At 41.1% G+C, this 20,199-nt stretch overlaps 1 protein-coding gene across 1 annotated transcript in view; it reads right to left on the bottom strand.

Moving 5' to 3' along the window:
• Positions 1 to 20,199, bottom strand: part of XRN1 (5'-3' exoribonuclease 1) — a 228,198-nt gene that overhangs the window by 152,351 nt on the left and 55,648 nt on the right. Inside the window, exons 13-15 of the mRNA XM_008158575.2 lie at positions 13,534 to 13,623; positions 11,166 to 11,322; positions 9,911 to 10,030 (exon numbers count right to left, since the gene is read on the bottom strand). Coding sequence (XP_008156797.2) covers positions 9,911 to 10,030; positions 11,166 to 11,322; positions 13,534 to 13,623 — 367 coding nt within the window. The remainder of the gene's footprint in view (positions 1 to 9,910; positions 10,031 to 11,165; positions 11,323 to 13,533; positions 13,624 to 20,199) is intronic.

The raw sequence follows: 20,199 nt of genomic DNA on the forward strand, positions 1-20,199 counted from the left end.
AGAGAGCATGGACTGAGCCACGTGGGCAACCTGCCCCAGCTCCACACTGAGGAGGGGTGAAGTGGAGCAACCTAGTGCATGTCTCACTCCAAGCTACAAGAGAGGACTGTGCAACCCAGAGCAACCTGGAAACTGTCCATCCTGATCCCAGGGTCTTGCTGCTGAGGCAACCTGGAGTAACCCAGTGTGTGCCCCACCTCAGGCCAGAGAGGAGGAGATATGACTGTGTGACCCAGAGCAACCTGCACCTGCTTCGGCACAGCCCCTGGTACAGTCCTGCAGGGGTGACCCAGACCAAGCCAGTGGGACCAGCCAGATGCCAGAGGACTGCACTGCAAGTGCTCTGCCAGAGGAACCTATGGTGCCACCGTAACATGGGCACCAGGGCTGCACAGAAAATTACATGCCAGAGGGCTCTGGGTCCTCACAGGGTATAGCACCCAGAGGAACTGTGAATGTGCTCCCACCATCCCAACAGTCTGAAGCATACAACTGAGGGACCAGATATGTGGTCGAAGGGGATACAACTCAGAGTAGAGACAATAAAGACATGAGACTAAAGGCAGGCCCAAGCTCTGGTCTAACGATTTCCAGATCATTGCCCTGATAGGGTCTACAACCTCTCAAACTCCAAGAAGGGTGCCCAGGGACAGAAAGAGATAGCAAAAATGGGGAGACAAAGAAACAACCCCCTAAGGAAAGAAAAAGAGGAATCGCTAGAAAAGGAACTAAATGAAACAGAGGCATGCAATATGTCACAAAAAGAATTCAGAGTAAGGACCATATAATTCCTAAATCAGCTGAAAGAGAAAATCAACAACTTACGAAAGAATCAAGAGAAAATAAAAAATGATATAATTAAAATAGAGAACACAATGGAAGGTTCCAACACCAGACTAGAAGAGGAGGACTGAATTAATGAGTTAGAAGATAAAGCAGAAAAACACACCCAATCTGAATAGCAATTGGAGAAAAATAATAGAAAGCAGGAGGAGAGCCTAAGGGAGCTTTGGATCAACATTAAACAAAGTAACATACATATAACAGGGGTGCCAGAAGGACAAGAAGAGGAGCAAGGGTTATAAACCTACTTGAAGAAATAATGACCGAAAACTTCCCTGATTTGTGAAAGAAAAATGTCACACAGGCACAGAGAGCCCCAAACAAGATGAACCCAAAAAGACCCACATCGACATATCATAAATAAAATGGCAAACATTAATGACAAAGAGAGAATCTTAAAAGCTGAAAGAGAGAGACAGAGGGTTACCTACAAAGGATCTCCCATTAGATTATCAAATGACTTCTCAACAGAAACACATCAAGCCAGAAGGGAATGGAATGAATGATACAAAGTGATGAAAATCAAGGGACTGAATCCAAGAATACTCTATATACATTCAAAATTGAAGGGGAAATCAGGAGCTTAACAGACAAAGAGGTTAAGTGAGATTATCCCCACCAAGCCAGAAATGCTAAAAGGGACTGTTGTAAAAATAAGAAATAGAAAGGGAAGAAGGAACACAGGCATAAAAGAATAAAAATGGCTACAATCAAGTACCTATCAATAATAACTTTAAACATAAATGGATTAAATGCTCCAATCTAAAGACATCGGGTGGCTGAATGGGTAAGAAAACATGACCCATATATATACTGTGTACAAGAGACCCACCTCAGAGCAAGGAACTCACACAGGCTGAGAGTGAAGGGATGGAAAAATATTTTTCAGGCAAATGAAAATGATAAAAAAAAAAAAAAAGCTGGGGTAACAATACTTATATCTGACAAAATAGACCTCAAAGTGAATGCCATAAGAGGCCACTTCATAATACTATAACAAGAGTATATAAATCAGAATGATTCTCTCTCATCATTGATGTTTCTATCTTTCTCTCCCTCTCCCTTCCTCTCTACAAACAAAAATTAATAAAGAACAAGCTGGAATTACAACTGAAACACGGAAAGGCTTCCTGAATAATCAATGGAACACTCTCTCGAGAAAACCCTGATACCCAAGTTCTGAAGGTGGAGACCGAATAGAGACTGGTAGGCGGGGTGGAATCTCAAAAGGGCAGGATGGGTAACCACAGACAGCAACTGAAGTTGCTGTGAGATATATCAGCTGGGGGGGGCGGGGTGTGCCACTGAGAACTCTGGGATCTAATCCCTAAGCTGGACTCCCCAGCAGAGAGCTCCAAACAGAGGAGGGTACCCACATAACATTTAGCTGTGAAAAGCAGTGGGGTGCTGTCTGCCAGAGATTGGCAGCTGAAAGCTCGGGTACCCTCTTAAAGGGACAACACATACAAATTCCCTGTAGAGCCACCCACCTTGTGCTCTGGCAGAGGGAGGGTGAAGTGTATTGGAGCTGTGAGAGTAGAACCCAGAACTGGGGACTCAGTGGATAGAGCTCATAAAGCAGACCAAGTTTCCTGGTTTGAGTCATTCCCTCATGCAACAGAGGACATCTTTCCCACATAGAAATAAGCCTTGCTTGGGGGGGGGGGGGGAAACAGCTGACACACCCTATTGAAAAACACCTTGCCCTGAGGCCACTTAAGAGATTAACAGTAACAATTAGCCTCCAGGTGGAAGCAACTGCCCTACCCTGTTGAAAAAACTCTCACCACACCAGAGGAAGATTGCTTGGGGGCAATTTCAGTTGGAATCCTATTAATCTGTAGACAGAGTCAGTTTCTGGAGGCTTTGAGTATTTGCCTGATCCAATTAGTCAGAAACAGCCTTTAACACTGTCCTGCACTAGAAATTGAGAGGTATAGAGGATCTACTAAAACAAAGTCACACCCCAAAGAACCAAAATGAGGAAACAAAGAAACAACCCCCAAATGAAAGAACTAGCAAATTCTCCAGAAGAGATAAATGAAGCAGAGATAAGAAGTTTATATGAAATGGAGTTCAGAGTAATGATGTTAAAAATGCTCAACAGTATGAAAAAAGATATAATAACTATGAAAAAAGAACAGTCTGAGAAAAAGAATGACATAACACAAATAAAGAACACATTGGAAGGAATACAAAGCAGATTGGGGGAAACTGAGAATCAAATCAGTGAATTATAAGACAGAGCTGAAAATACCACTCAGAGAACAAAAAAGAAAAAACAATTAAAAAACAAGACGACAGCTTAAGGGAGCTGTGGGATAATGTGAAATGTAACAATATTCAAATAGCATGTGTGCCAGAGAGGCAGAAAGGAAGAAAAGCACAGAGAAGGTGTTTGAAGAAATAATGGCAGAAAACATCCCTAACCTGGTAAAGGAAAAAGTTACACAAGTTCAGGAGGTACAGAGAACCCCAAACAAGAAGAACCCAAACAGATCCATGCCCAAACACATCATAATTAAAATGCCAAAAATTAAAGACAAAGAGAAAATAAAATTGTTACCTACAAAGGAGCTCACATCAGGCTGATACCTGATTTCTCATCAGAAACTCTACAGGCCAGAAGGAATGGCATGAAGTACTCAAGGTAATGGAAAGTAAGGATCTGAGACTGATTACTATATCCAGCAAGGCTATCATTCAAAATAGACGGTCAAATAAAGAGCTTCCCAGACCAAAAAAAAAAAGGCTAAAGGAATTCATCACCACCAAGCCAGCATCACAAGAAATGCTAAAGGGATTGCTGAGAAGAAACAGAAACTTAACCATTCAGAATTAAAATGTTTGTAAATAAGTACCTCTCAATAATAACCCTAAATGTACATGGATTAAAGGCTCCAATCAAAAGGTGTAGTGTAGCTGAATAGATGCAAAAACTTGACCCAACTATATGCTGTCTACAACAGTCCCACCTCAAAACAAAGACACACACAGGATGAAAGTGAAGGGATGGAAAAAAATTTTCCATGCAAATGGAAAAGAAAAAAAAGCTGGAGCAGCAATACTCATATCCGATAAAAAAGACCTTAAAAGCATCATGCTAAGTGAAATAAGCAAGCTGGAGAAAGATAAATATCATACGATCTCAATCATTTGTGGAATATAATGAACAACATAAACTGATGAACAAAAATAGAGCGGGGGGGGGGATATTCTAGAATATAATAGAAGTAATCGTGTTATTTGGAGATTTTTAATATTTCCTACACCTTTTGTGATATCATACTATGTTAGTTTGGTAATATTATTATCCTTAAAATCATTTTATTCTTGAAATATTAATGTTTATTGCATGTAATGTAAGATCATTTTTCTTGAATAACTGGTGTTTACTGCATGTAACATTATCATATTTAAAATAGTTTTTCTTGAGAAAAAATAATTAAATCACCAATGACCAGTGGTGGGGGGTGGAGTGAGAGTATATAACAGGTAAACATATACACACCCAATGTAGGAGCACGCAAATACATAAAAAAACCTTCTGGATCATATCACAGGAGAGATCAACAGCAATAAAATCCTAGTAGGGGACTATAATTCCCATTGACATCACTGGATAAAACCTCCAGACATAAAATCAGCAAAGAAACATCAATTCTAAATGACTCATTAGATCAGATATACTTAATCGACATCTTCAGAAAATTTCACCCCAAAGCTACGGAATATACATTCTTTTCAGGTACACATGGGACATTTTCAGAAATAGACCACATATTGGGACAACAGCAAAGTCTCTTCAAATTCAAGAATATTGAAGTCATATCAAGCATCTTCTCAGATCACAATGGCATAATAGTAGAAATAAACTACAATAAAAACAATTAAACAAATTCAAACACTTGGAGGCTAAACAGAATGTTATAAAACATGAAAGGGTTATGAAAGAGATCAAAGAAGAAATAAAAAACATCCTGGAAACCAATGACAATGAAAGCACAACAATCCAAAATCTAAGGGACACAGTAAAAGCAGTCCTGAGAGGGAAGTTCATAGCAATACAGGCCTACCTCAATAAACAAGAAAAACTGGTAATAAATTATCTAACACTGCAACTTAAAGAATTAGAAAGAGAGCAACAAGAAAAGCCCAGAGTGAGAAGAAGGAAGGAAATAATAAAGATCAAAATGGCTACACACAAGCACCTATCATTAATAACAATTAATAATCTAGAGAAAAAACAAAAGACCAGTAAAACCGAGAGCTGATTCTTTAAAAGAATAAGATTGATGAACCTCTAGCCAGGCTCACCAAGAAGCAAAGAGAGAGGACCCAAATAAACCAAATCACAAATGAAAGAGGCAAAGCAACAACAGACCCCATAGAAACACAAGGAATTGTAAAAAATACTATGAACAACTCTATTCCAACAAACTGATCAACGTAGAAGAAATGGATATATTCCTAGAACAATATGACCTTCCAAAACTCAATCAGGAATAATAAAAAAATCTGAATAGGCTGATAACTATGGAGGAAATTGAAGCAGTCATCAAAAAACTTCCATAAAACAAAAGCCCTGGCCAGCTGGCTTCAAAGGGGAGATTTACCAAACATTCAAAGAAGAACTAAAACCTATCCTCCTCAGACTATTCCCAAAAATTCAAGAGGAAGGAACACTTCCAAGCTCTTTCTATGAAGCCAGCATTACCCTAATCCCAAAACCAGATAAAGGCAATACAAAGAAAGATAATTATGGCCAGTATCTCTGATGAACATAGGAGCTAAAATCCTCAAAAAAATCCTAGGAAATCAGATCTAGCATTATATTAGGAAGATCATACACCATGACCAAGTGGGATATATGTAAGGATGGTACATTATCTGCAAATCAATAAACATGATAGCTCCCATAAACAAGTTGAGAGATAAAAATTACATAATCCTATCAATTGATGTAGAAAAATCATTTGACAAAATCCAACATACTTTCTTGATAAAAACTCTCAGCACAGTGGGAATAGAGGGATCGTACCTCAATATAAAATAAGCCTTATATGACAATCCTACAGCTAACATCATATTCAATGGGCAAAAATTAAAACCATTTCCCCTAAGAACAGGAACAAGACAGGGATGCCCAATCTCATCACTCCTGTTCAACATAGTACTGGAAGTGCTAGCATCGCAGTTAGACAAGAAGAGAAATAAAAGGTATCTAAATTGGAAAAGAAGAAGTAAAATTGTCATTATTCGAAGATGACATGATATTGTACATAGAAAACCATAAAGACTCCATCAAAAAACAATTAGACTTAATAAATTTATTCGGCAATGTAGCAGAATACAAAATTAACAACCAGAAATCAATGGCTTTTTTTCTTTTTTTGATTGATTTCAGAGAGGGAGAGGGAGAGAAAGAAACATCAATGATGAGAGAGAATCATTGATCAGCTACCTCCTGCACGCCCCCTACAAGTAATCGAGCCCACAACCCAGGCATATGCCCTTTATTGGATTCAAACCTGGGACCCTTCAATCTGCAGGCTAACAATCTATCCACTGAGCCAAACCAGCTAGGGCTATGGCTATTTTATACACCAATAATGAATTCACAGAGACAAATCAAACAATCCCATTTAACATTGCACCAAAAAAGTAAGATACCTAGGAATAAACTTAAATAAAGAGGTAAAAGACCTGTACATGGCAAAATACACGGCACTGAAAAAAAGAGATAGAGGAAGATATAAACAAATGTAAGAATATACCTTGTTCATGGATTGGTAGAATCAACAACATTAATATGTCCATACTACCCAAAGCAAGCTATAGATTTAATGCACTCCCCATTAAAATACCAACGTCATACTTCACAGACCTAGAACAAACTCTCCAAAAATTCAACTATCTATAGTAATAAAAGGGTAATATACTAATTAGACCAGATAGACCGGACATCTTCCAGATGACATTCCGGACATCCTTCCTGACAAAACCTGGGGCGTGGATGGCCTGCAAACTGGCTGCAGACTCTCATCTAAGCTGGCCCCGCCCCAGCGGGAACCCCCACCCCAATCAAGGGCATGACCAGCCTGCAAACCCTCAGCGGCCCCTTGCCCAGGCTGGCCCCGCCCCCCAGTGGAGATACCAACCCCAATCGTGGGCGTGGCTGGCCTGCAAACCCTGGAGACCCCTGGCCCAGGCTGGCACCGCCCCCCAGCAGGGACCTCCACTCCAATTGGAGGCATGGCTGGCCTGAAAACCCTCAGTAGCTAAAAGCCCAGGCTGGCCCCGCCCCCCAGCAGAAACCCCCACCCCGATCGGGGGCGTGGCCAGCCTGCACACCCCTAGTGGCCCCTCTCCCAGGCCGGCCCCGTCCCTGATTGGGGACCACCACCCAGATCAGGGGCGTGGCAGACCTGAAAACCACCCATGGCCCCTCACCCAGGCTGGCCCCACCCCCCAGCGGGGATCCCAACCCTAATTGGGGGTGGGGCCAGCCTGAAAACCCTGTGGCCCCTTGCTCTGCCTGGCCCATCCCCCAGTGGGGACCTCACCCCCATCAGGGGCCCCATTCAGGGCGGGACAGCTGGGCCCCACCCGTGCACCAGGCCTCTATCCTATATAATAAAAGGGTAACATGCAAATTGACTCTAACGGCAAAATGACCAGAACGACTGCTGGACCAGTCACTATGAGGCACACTGACCACCTCTTGGTCACTTTCCCCGGCCGGCAGGCTCCCATCGCCTCATGGTCACCCTCGGCGGGGGTGGGGCCCATGAGGGGGTGGGAACAGCCGACCTCACGGTCCCTTCCCCCAGACATCAGGCACCGATCACCCGATGGCGAACAGGAAACTGGAGGTGAGTGGTGGGGCGAGCTGCGGGCAGCTGCGGAAGATGGCCCTGAAATTTCGTGTGTCGGGCCTCTAGTCTATACAATAAAGGCTAATATGCAAATCAACCAAACGGTGGAACAATAGTCGCTGTGATACGCACTGACCATCAGGGGGCAGATGCTCAACACAGGAGCTGCCATCAGGTGGTCAGTGCGCTCCTACAGGGGAAGCTGCTCAGCCAGAAGCTGGGCTCACAGCTGGCGAACACAGCGGCAGTGTCCGGAGCTTCCCCCGCCTCTGTGGCAGGGCTAAAGATGTCTGACTAATGGCTCAGGCTCGCTCCCCTTGGGCCTATTCCCCTGAGGACTCCCGGACTGCGAGAGGGCACAGGACAGGCGGAAGGATACCCCTGAGTGCACAAATTTTGTCCCTCTTGTATGGAATAAAAAAAGACCCTGAATAGCTGCAGCAATCTTGAGAATGAAGAACAAAGATAGAGGGATCACAATACCAGATATCAAGCTATATTACAAAGCCAGTATTCTCAAAACTGCCTGGTACTGGCACAAGAACAGGTATATAGACCAATGGAACAGAAATGGAGCCAAGCCATTATGCTGAATTGATATTTGACAAAGGAGGCCAGAGCATACAAATGGAATCAATACAGTCTCATTAATAAATGGTGTTGGGAAAATAGGACAGTTACCTACAAAAAAATGAATCTAGACCACCAACTTGCACCATACACAAAAATAAACTCAAAATGGATAAAGGACTGAAATGTAAGATGGGAAACCATAAAAATCTTAGAAGAAGCCATAGGCAGCAAAATATTAGACATATGTTATAGCAATATCTTTACTGATACAGTTCCTAGCGCAATGGAAACTAAGGAGAAAATAAACAAATGGGACTACATCAAAATAAAAAGCTTCTGCACACCGAAAGAAACCATCAGCAAAACAACAAGAAAGCACACTGCATGGGAGAACGTATTTGTCAATGTCATCTCCGATGAGGGTTTAATCTCCAAAATTTACAGGGAACTCATACAACTTAACAAGAGGAAGATAAACAATCCAATCAAAAATGGGCAAAGGACTTAAAGAGACACTTTTCGATTGTGGACATACAGACGGCCAAGAGACATATGAAAACATGCTTAAAGTCACTAATCATTAGAGAGATGCAAATCAAAATGACAATGCGGTACCATCTCACACCTGTCAGAGCGGCTATCATCAACAAATCAACAAACGACTGCAGGTGGGAATGCAGACTGGTGCAGCCACTGTGGAGAACAGTATGGCGTTTCCTCAAAAAACTAAAAATGGAACTGCCAATTTGACCCAGTGATCCCACTTCTAGGAATACATCCCAAGAAACCAGAAACACCAATCAGAAAGGATATATGCACCCCTATGTTCATAGCAGCACAATTTACAATAGCTAAGATTTGGAAACAGCCTAAGTGCCCATCAGCAGATGAGTGGATTAGAAAACTGTGGTACATCTACACACTGGAATACTACGCTTCTGTAAAAAAGAAAGAACGCTTACCATTTGCAACAGCATGGATGGACCTGGAGAGCATTATGCTAAGCAAAATAAGCCAGTTGGACAAAGAGAAATATCACATGATCTCACTCATTTGTGGAATATAATGAATAACATAAACTGCTGAACAAAAATATATCCAAAGTCAGAGAAGTATTGAACAGACCGTCAAACTTCGAGGGAAGGTGGGGGAGGGGGAGGGGGGAGTAAGAGATCAACCACAGGACCTGTATGTATGCATATAAGCATAACCAATGGACACAGACAATAGGGGGGTGAGGGCATGTGCTGGGGGTGGGAGTAGTCAGGGAGAGGTCAATGGGGGAAAAGGGAGACATATGTAATACTACATGTAATACTTTAAACAATAAAGAATTAAAAAAAGAAAGAATATATGTGTAGCCCAGCAGCTGTGGCTCAGTGCTTAGGGGATGACCTGTGCGTGCATCAGTAGGTCGTTGGTTCAATTCCCGGTCAGGGAACATGCCCAGGTTGCAGGTGATATGTAGGAGGTAGCCAATCAATCAAGTTTTCTCTCATCAATTATTTTCTCTCTCTCTCCCTCTCCCTTCTTCCCTAAGATCAATTAAAAACAACACGTTACATATATTAAAAAGAAAGAATGTATGTGTGTATGTAAATCTTTCATGCACTGACCTCATCAATAAAAGGTATCAGGACCACAGCTTCCCATTCCTGTTGTTTCCCATTTAGGTCCGTTTTAAAATCAGGTGGATAATATTCTATAATGGGTGATTCCTCACTGGTCATCAAATGCTGTTGGAAAGACAAAGTAGTAAAAGAGAGATTTAAGAATATCAACATAGCTTTTTGTTAATATATTTATAGTATTTCCTCAAATGTTAGTTTAAAATTGCTAAGCAAAGCACTACAAAATTTTTATGTCCTAGATATGTTGCAACATACTATATTTTGATTTTCACCTATGATACTTCTAACTTCACTGCTACTCATTACTTTTCCATTCCAGTGGTCATGTGGCAAAACTATCTGTATTATGAATTTTAATTTAATTATTTCTATCTTGTCTTTTCACTCTTCAGTTCTACCTAAATTCTGTTTTTATTTCAATAGTCCTCCATTTTTAATCTTAAATTAAATAATTTACTTTCATGCCCTAATCATCTGATTTTATTAAGGGCCATTTGGATATTTATAACTTCATTCGTGGGCCATACAAAATTATAAACTTAAAAATTAGCAGGCTATATGTGGTCAAGCATTTAACTCACCTCTAATGCCTTGGCAGGGCCAGACCAAATAATTTCATGAGCCTTATGCACCCCTTGGGCCAAACATTCCCCACCCCTACTCTAGAACTAAATGATTTTTATGCTCAGAATCAGCTTTGTAGGCTTAGCATAATTCTGGTAACTCAATCGCCCCTAAATATCTCCCCCGTGTTGTGTGAAATATGTTAACCATGGAAAAGCCTTTCATTCCACAATTCGATAAATGAAATGCTTAAAACCCAAACATAAACGGAGAGAAATGACTTATCAGAACCATACCTACTCCAATAGTAGAAGGTAAAAGTACAGGAATAAATCTGCAAATGTTTGGACAAAGTAGATGGCTTCAGATTTTTCCTGTCTCAGTTTATTGTCATCAGTGCAGAGACAAACTGAAGATTTGGATAGAGGTGCTAAAAATGAAAAAGCTATGCACTAAATGGTTTATAGAGTTTGCTTGCATTTTTAAAACAAAGCTAACTTTAAGTCAGAATTACTTTTCAAAGTAATTTAAAGCTAACTTTAATCAGAAATATTTAAGAACTACTGTATTTAAAAATAAAAATATATTTAGCTATTCGGGTTCTATGTTTCCAGGTTTGGAAGAAGAGCTCCCAAATATTAAAAAGAACATAAAAACATTTAATTCTAAATCCCACCTGGTAGCATGTAGGAAGTAAATTTTTGCTAGCTGCTGGAAGTACAGCAAGAAGTTGCTCGAATGGCATAAAAGGTTTTCCAAGTTCAAAATGGATTTTGAGTGTACTGATGTTGCGTATATCAGAGAGGAAAGGTGCATAATGGTAAGGATAATACCTATAAAACAAAACTGAGTTTTAAAAAATTGGCAATGTTATGAAACAGGTCAATATTAAGTACATATGTCTCCATATTATAATAACACATAACAATAATTCTAAACAAAAAGACTATCACCAATACTTCTACCACTTAAATATAAGAAATCAGTAACCTTGGAAAATTTGGGTCAAAGACATCAACAAATTTTATATTTACTTAATTTTTAAAGTACAGCTTCTCATTTCCAAAACTGGAATGTACAATGTAATTGAAGTATATACACAGTGTTTTAGTTCCCCAAATGTAAAGTACGAATCTTCCAATCAATAAAATCTCAGAATGAGCCCTAGCTGGTTTGGCTCAGTGGATAGAGCGTTGGCCTTCGGACGGAAGGGTCCTGGGTTCGATTCCAGTCAAGGGCACATCTCTGGGTTGTGGGCTCGATCCCCAGTGTGGGGCGTACAGGAGGCAGCCAATCAATGATTCTCTCTCATCACTGATGTTTCTCTCTCTCTCTCTCTCTCTCTCTCTCTCTCTCTCTCCCTTCTTCTCTGAAATCAATAAAAAAAATTCTCAGAATGAAGTAATGAGGTAGTCAGAAGACTCTCAATAGTCTCATGTGGGCCTGGGTCTTTGCCATAGGACAAAGAGAACAGTGAATCTGAGCTCATATGGCTTTTATTAGTCAGCTCTAAGAACTTTCATATTTAAATTAGTATACATATATTACTATGTTTCTGATAAGGATTAAAATGTTTATCAATCATACAACTATTTTTGTAAATAATAACTTCCCATCTTTAACTACAGGTATAAATATTTTTAGAAAGCTTTGCATGTACAATTTTTAAAAAAAGTTCAATGTTCTTAATGTTTGACTAAGAATGCTCAAAAATGAAATATTTTTATATTCCACAATTATGGCATATTTCAAAAGAATGGAAAACTTTAAGAGGCAGAATGGCATGTAGAATAATGGAAAATAGTATAAACTTTGGAATCAGATAGGCTTGAACTTGATTCTTTGTTGTGTGTATGATCTTAGAAAGATTATTTAATCTCTTTGAGCCTCATCTGCAAAAGGCAGAGAACAACACTTAATTTAAATAGTTGTGAGGTTTATATGAGAACACGTTTTTTAAGTGCTAGGCCTTCCTACTGATACAATAATAGGAATAACAGACTCATCCTCTTAAAAAATGACAAATCAAAGATTTTTGTCATTAGAACACTCTTCAAAGAGTTCCTGAGAATCAGGTCAGTTATTGGAAACATTTTTTTTAAAGGCTGTTAGTAAGTGAAATCATAACTAGTCACATTATCCTGCTTTGGTTGGTTTTACTATGTGATGCTTTAAAATAAAACTTAGCAGAGGTGCTCTGAAAATAAAACACTTAGAAGTCTCTACTTTCCCATGCATTTTCTGCTTTGTTTATTTTTCTATTTGGGTAGATAATTTGGAAATGTAGATGGTACTTGCTGGAATAGGAAGCATAAGAGAAATGAAAATTATTACTATTTTCAGGAAAAGCAAATAATTTTTTTCTCCTGTACCATTTCAATCTAACATTCAAATAACCCATTCCTCAATAATTATTCCTGATAGAAAAATTTTCTCAAACACACAAAATGTGAAAAGGAATATAATGAACATTGCCTAGCCAATGTGGCTCAGTGGTAGAGTGTTGAACTATGAACCAGGAGGTCATGGTTTGATTCCCAGTCCCGGCACATGTCTGGGTTGCAGACTCCATTCCCAGTAGGGTACATGCAGGAGGCAGCCATCAATGATTGTCTCTCATCATTGATGCTTCAATCTCTCTCTCTCCTTCCTTCCTCTCTAAATCAATAAGAATATATCTATTATATATATAAAAAAGAACATAATGAACAACTCCACATAAAAATCACTCAAACCCAATAATGATAAAGACTTTATCAGTCTTGATTCATCATGATAAAGAATTTTAAATCCTTAGATTAACATAGAGCTTTTATTATGGGACATCTGCCAGAGCTGAGAGTATCTTCGTTATACAAACGTCTTTTTTAAAAGTATTTTTATATAGGAAGAGATTACCTGTATTTCCCTTAAACTTGGCTTTACCAATCTTTTAAAAAATACCACCAAAAATAGAAATAAAAGGAAAAGACATCCCCAAATGAGACTATAATAGAATTAACCATTGTTAAAAAATCAAAACATTTGTTTTTGTGTTCCCTCACCAGCTCCAGGACTGAACTCCATGATAGTAATAGTGCAAAATCCACTGTATTGCCTGAATATAACATGCAGCTTGATCAGCCAGAAAATCACTGAAAACAGAAAAGAATATTTTCATTATGACATAATTTTTTAAAGACAGGCCATTGTCTTTAGAGCATGATATCTGCTGATATCACACTCTGCCTCAATACGTTTTATTTAATTAATGTATAAGATGAATCATTATAATCAGAAAACCCCCAAAATATTTAGTTAAAAAAATTCCATCCTGTCAGATTAAAGTTTGCCTTTTATTTTTCCTAAACTGGCCACCAGAATATTTAAATTTGCTGTGCATACTAACTCACTCAATGTACTATGCTTTAGTTTAAAGGTTTAGGATTTAGCCCATGCAGCTATCTATAGAGTGGTACTACCCTTAAATAGTCAGAGGGCTTTGAGAGACAGGGATGGGAATTTTCTTCCTCTGGGATGATACCTGAGAGAATCAAAGGAAATCAGAAAGATCTTCAAATCTGGTTATAGCAGCTAGAACACACTTTGAAAAGGGCTATATATCCACTGACAATTTTCCCTCTAACCCCTTCTTCTTACTTAAAAACCATCATGTAATCTATATATATAAAAGCCCAGCGACCTTTACGATGGAACGACCAGAATGACTGGTGGCTATGACGCACACTGTGGCACCCAACCAGCCTGATCCGGGCCCTCCCCCCCATACCCGCCCCCAATCCTCCCGCGCCTCCCCCCGTGCCAGCCCAGTCCAATCAGCCCCCAACAGGAGGAGAGCTGAAGGGGGAACACGGTGGGCAGCAGCTTGGCCAGGGTTGCGGAGGTGGCAGCATGTAAACCATAGCCTCCCAAGCCCCGAGTCAGGGGTGGGGGTGGGGGTGGGCGCACAGCAGATGGGAGTGCCAGCTGGTCCAGCCACCACACCTCCATCCCCCCAGCCGCCATCGTCAAGCCACGCTCACGCCGCCAATCCCCAAGAGCTGCTGCCACTGGCTGGCCCCAGTAGTTTGGGGACCGGGAGGAAGGGGAGGACGAAGCAGTGACACCAAAAGGGGTGAGGCCGGAGCCACAGATGGGGGAGTCTGGCTGGTGGCTGGGGAAGTGGCACCCTGGGAACTGGGCTTGAACCCTGCCCAGCAGCTGCCCGTTGTCATGGAAACTGCACCCACAGGCAGCGGGCGGGAGGGTGCCGCAGCCCCGCAAATGGCATCAGGGACCCGGGTCCCCAGACTGCCCCCCTCCCCGCAGAGCACCTCTACACCTTCCTCGTACTCCCCACCTTGAGCACCAATCTCCCCACACAACCCACTTCGCCACAGGCTATTATAAATGTTGGCAGATCAATCGAAAACTTGAATTACATTTTCCCAAAGACTTGGAAGAAAACAAAGTACTATTAATTCTTTTATTTAATGATCATCATTATTCTGGCTTTTACAATGGTCCTGAGACAAACGGCAGCACCTGGCACCGGAGTGCCTGTGGACAAGTTTCTTCCTCTGCCAAGGGGTTGGGGCTGTTAAAGGCCTCTTGGCCGGTTGAAATGATTTCGGGGGCCGTGCTTGCACGCAGGGTGCACGCCAGTGACCAGGATGCCGACAACAAAGCGATGGGCAGGCCCGCTGCCCCTAAACCAGACTCTGTCCCGGCAGAGAGGTGACTTTAACCAGCCCTTACCCATTCCCTCCACGAATCGCCACACCCTACTGCCTCATGGTCCCCCCCATTCCATCCTCCATTTCTCCCTCTCTCTGCACAGGAAACAGAAATCCCAGGGTGTGTATGTCTAACTCAGGAGGGACAGGGTTGCCAGAGGGCTGGGGGTTGCCTTTCGTTCCCAGCTGCCAGGATGCAGAGAACACTGATTCTTGCAGGGAACACTGAAACTTGCAGCCCCTTCAAGTGGCCAGCCTGGCTGTGGTGTTACAGGACTTGGGTGGTGAGTGGGTGAGGTTCACCTTACCAGCAGTCTGGACTCTCCTGGGCTTTTGAAAATTGCCCTGGGTTCTGACTCCCCCGCTTCCAAACCAGAGCGCTCAGGTGCCCGGAGGGGACCAGGGGGTCTGAGGCATCCTGGCCCGGGGTTGTGGGAGGCTCTTTGGGGGAGAAGCCTCCAGCCTGGTAGTGCTGTTTTTCTAGGGACTGGGGAAGAGGGTGCTATGTTGTGTGCCCTGAGAAAGCTTTGTTGTGGTGGAATGGGAGTGTGCAGTTTTGGAAATGTAGCTTTCCAAGGCCTGGGGTGGTGGGCGCTCCCAGCGGAGGGGAAAGGCAGCGGGATTGGCCTTCACACTCTTGGCAGCTGATTTATGGGAACCCCTTTCTTAAGCCACCACCTCTTACTGGTCATGTGGCGTGGCCTTAGGCAGCTTTAACTCTGCTCCAGTACAAGATTTGAGCTGAGAGAAGAAGGCTTGGGGAATGTGTTAAATAAAATGACAACATTCTGAAGGGAAGAGAAAAAGCGACTATCTTACAAGCAAAAAATGAAAAGAAAGACTTAAATCTGAAAAACCCATTTGTCCTATGTTAATTACTATATGAGGTTGGGGGTGGGGGTGGGGGATGAGGGGAGAGGATAAGACTAAGATGGCTGCTTAGCCTGTCTTTCAGATTCTTCATCTACGTAAAGTGAAAACAAAACTCTTTATCGCTGCACATTAGGATGGCAAAAGAGAATCTATAGATATAAAACGCCAGCGACCCGAATGCCGTAACAACCAGTCACTAGGACACCCACGTGCGCCAGCGAACTGGCCCAATCAGGGGGTGGGGTTGGCTGGCCAACCTTCGGCGGCCCAGCCCCTAATTGGCCTCTCCCACCCCAATAGGGGCGGGGCTCAAAAGCCAATCGCCCTTGGCCCCTCACGCCAGCCGGCCCGGCCCTGTAGGGCCCCTATTGGGGCTGGCCGGCAGGCCCACCTCCCACTCCCACCTTCTCCTCCTCCTGACAGGCCCACTCCAATCATGCATTAATTCGTGCACTGGGCCTCTAGTATAAAATAAATCTTGACCAGACCACACACACACACACACACAAAAAAACACAGCCCTAGGCTAAAGCCAAAAGTGGTTATAACTTAACAGTGTCTATTGTTAATTCAGGAAGAAATGCACTTAAATATTCAAGCCCTCAATTTTTAAAGGAAGTATATACTCTTGAAAGCAAAATATATTACTTTTTCATTATAAAGTAAATATTTCCTCATTATTAAAAATCTAGATAATGAAGAAAAGCATTTTTTATCACCTTATAGCATTCACTATTACCTTTTGGTATGTTTCTTTTCAGTCTTTTTTATACACCCAGCTTGATTTTTTTTCTTTTAATGAGAGTACACTATATATATTTTTTGTGTGTGTCTGTGTCCTGCTTTAAAAACTTGTATTTACACATGTACTGGTTAATAATGCTGATTTTATAATCAAAGAAAACATGATAATTTCAAGAGAAACATCAAAAGTGCTTTATTCAAAGTAATGTCCATCGCTAGCTATACATTTCCCCCATCTTTCAGGTAATTTGTGGATACCATCCCAATAGAACTTTTCTTGTTTTGAGGCAAACCATTCAGAGACCCAATTTTCCACTTCTTTGTATGTTTTGAAGTGCTGCTCAGAAAGTATGTGTGCCATTGATCAGAACAAGTGGTAATCTGAAGGCGCAAGGTCTGGTGAATACAGCAGGTGGGTTAATACTTCCCAGGCAAGATCTTTTAACGTGACTTTAACTGGTTTTGAAGTGTGTGATGGCGCGTCATCATGAAGCAAAATTACTTTGCCGTGTATTCTGGCACATTCTGGTCATTTCACGATCAAAGCATGGTTCAAATTGATTATTTGTTGTCAGTAGCGATCAGTATTAATGGTTTCACCTGGTTTTAGAAGCTCATAATACACCACACCTTTCTGATCCCACCAAACGCAGAGCATTGTCTTCTTCCCAAAGCGATTTGGCCTTGCAGTAGATGTTGATGGTTGACCTGGATCAACCCATGATTTTGTGCCTTTGGGATTCTCAAAATAAATCCACTTTTCATTGCCAGTCACAATTTGATGCAAAAAAGACTTTCTTTCATGCCCTTGAAGCAACATTTTACTGATGACTTTTCAGTTTTCCATTTGTCTTTCGTTCAGCTGATGTGGCACCCATTTTCCTTCCTTTAAAATCTTTCCATTGCTTGTAAACAATCAGAAATTGTTTGCTGAGCAACGTGTAATCTTTCTGCAAGTTGTTTTTGAGTTTGACATGCATCTTCATCCAACAGTGCATGTAATTGTTGGTCTTCAAACTTTTTCGGTTGACCTGGACGTTCTTTGTCTTGCACATCAAAATCATCACTTTTAAAGCGTCTAAACCAGCGTTCACAAGTATTTTCAGATGGAGCATGTTCACCATAAGCTTCCCAAATTATACGATAACTTTCAGCAGCACTTTTCTTCAAAATAAAGTAATGAATTAAAACTTCCCACAACTGCTCTTTTTTTGGCATGAAATTTGACATTTTTAAGCATAAAAATATCTATGATGTTAACACCTTCACAAAATTTGACATATGAAGTTTTGAAGCTTGCTGTCAATACAACAAAATAGCATACATATCAAATCACATCTATATCAACATATGTGTAACTCCCATCTATTGAAAAAAATCCACATTATTAACCGGTACACCTGGTATGAATAATGTTAAGTATCTCTCTAAATTGTTATGGACTTTCTATTATTACAAGTTTAGCAGTTCTGCAGATTCTGGTCTAGGTCTAGATGGCAGAGATGGTGACTATGACGAGGAAGAGATGGAAATGATTATGATGAACCTTCTCATTGGAAATGTAGATTTATAATTTTTTACTATTATAAAAAACTTTGTCATAAACATCGTTGTGTATGAAAATCTTCTGTATTGGAGTTTATATTTTTAAGATTGAAAACAATTAGAATTATTGGGTTAAAGGGATAAATATTTTAAAGGCTTCTGGATATGTGCTTTCCAAAATAATTTTACGAATTTATATTCTCACCAGTAATTAAGGGAAGAACTCTACTATTACCCTGGGCCAGTAATGAAAACAACAATTTTAAAAGATTTGTTTATTTTCTAGTCAAACAAATGGCATCTCATTTTCATGTCTGTATTTTAATCTAAAAAAGGAAAATAAAACCAAAGGCTAGTTACCTATCAAATTAAGCATTTAGTGCCAACTGCAGGTACTATAATTCTATATAACTGTAATCAAGGAAATAAGAACTAAAGAATAAAGGATTAAAAGCATAACTATTATAAATATTTTATTTCTCAATAGCAGCTAGAACACACTTTGAAAAATGCTATTATATCCACTGAAAATTTTTCCTTCTAATCCCTTTATATTTCTCAAAAACTATCATGTAAAGTAAAATAAATCTTGACCAGACCAAAAAAAAAAAAAAAAAAAAAGCCTTAGGCTAAAGCCAAAAGTGGCTATAAACTTGTTAATAGTGTCTATTACCAAAATTCAGGTAGAGATGCACATAAATATCAAGTCTCAAAAGTCCTACATAGTAATGCCACCTGACAAACCTTCAAATTAGCTGGTGAACATACTAAAATTCCTAGATCACTTGTTATTGGAAGTCAGTTTGAATATAGACACTTACACTGTCTAGATTAGAGAATACAGAGCAAAGTCTGAAAACTTGGTCTCTCCCTGGACAGACTCTCGGAAAGATCTAATACTTGTTACATTTTAAAAAGAACAACAGTAAAAACAATAGTACAGAAAATATCTAGGTTTATTCCATATAAATCAGGGAAACACTTATTTTACTAACAGAAAAGCAGCTTAATCCAGGGGTAAGAGCATCAGTTCTGAGCCAGCCTGCTTCTGCTCAAACCCTGATTCTGCCACCTCACCACCCACGTCCCCTGGAACAAATCACTTAAACCTCCATTTCTTCATGTCCTATGTTGTAAAATGATAATAATTCTACTCATCTTAAAGAACTATTGTGAGAATAAAACAAGGTAATATTTTTTTAAATGCTGAAAATAGAGCTTGGCACTTGAAGGTAAGCACTTTATAAGTGTTGTTAATTAAAGTAAATAAAATATGATCTTATGTAATTCACTAGGGACCCGTTGCAGGAATATTTCCTGCAAGACTTCTGGCGGGCTTCCCTCCTGCCCCCCCACCACGCGCCACCCGCCTCGCCACGCCCCGCCCTGCCCGCAGCCACCACCGTCTCCGAGGCCACCGCGGCCTCACACACCGCCCGCCATGCCCCGCCTGCCACCTCCACTGCGCGCCCCGCCCACCGCCGCCGCCGCCGCCGCCGTGGCCGCGTCGCCGCTGCTCACACTGTCCGCCACCGCCTCAGAGGCCACCATGGCCGCGTGCTCCACAGCTGCGCCACCGCCCACCCGCCATGCTTTCTGCTTTCTTTGCTCCTCCCTCCCTCAGCATATGCAAATTAACCGCCATCTGGTTCGCTCTGATTGGCTGTGGGCATAGCGAAGGTACGGTCAATTTGCATATTGCTGTTTTATTAGATTAGATACTGTGTGCTGCAGTTTAAAAGTATGCAAACTGCTATTCCAGAGATCACGTTTTTAAAAAAATTTTGGATATTAATCTATGGTTGAGCCAGGTGGCCGATGAGGTAAGTGTGC

This window comes from Eptesicus fuscus, chromosome 9 (genome assembly GCF_027574615.1).
Source record: "Eptesicus fuscus isolate TK198812 chromosome 9, DD_ASM_mEF_20220401, whole genome shotgun sequence".
Classification (NCBI taxonomy): Eukaryota; Metazoa; Chordata; class Mammalia; order Chiroptera; family Vespertilionidae; genus Eptesicus; species Eptesicus fuscus.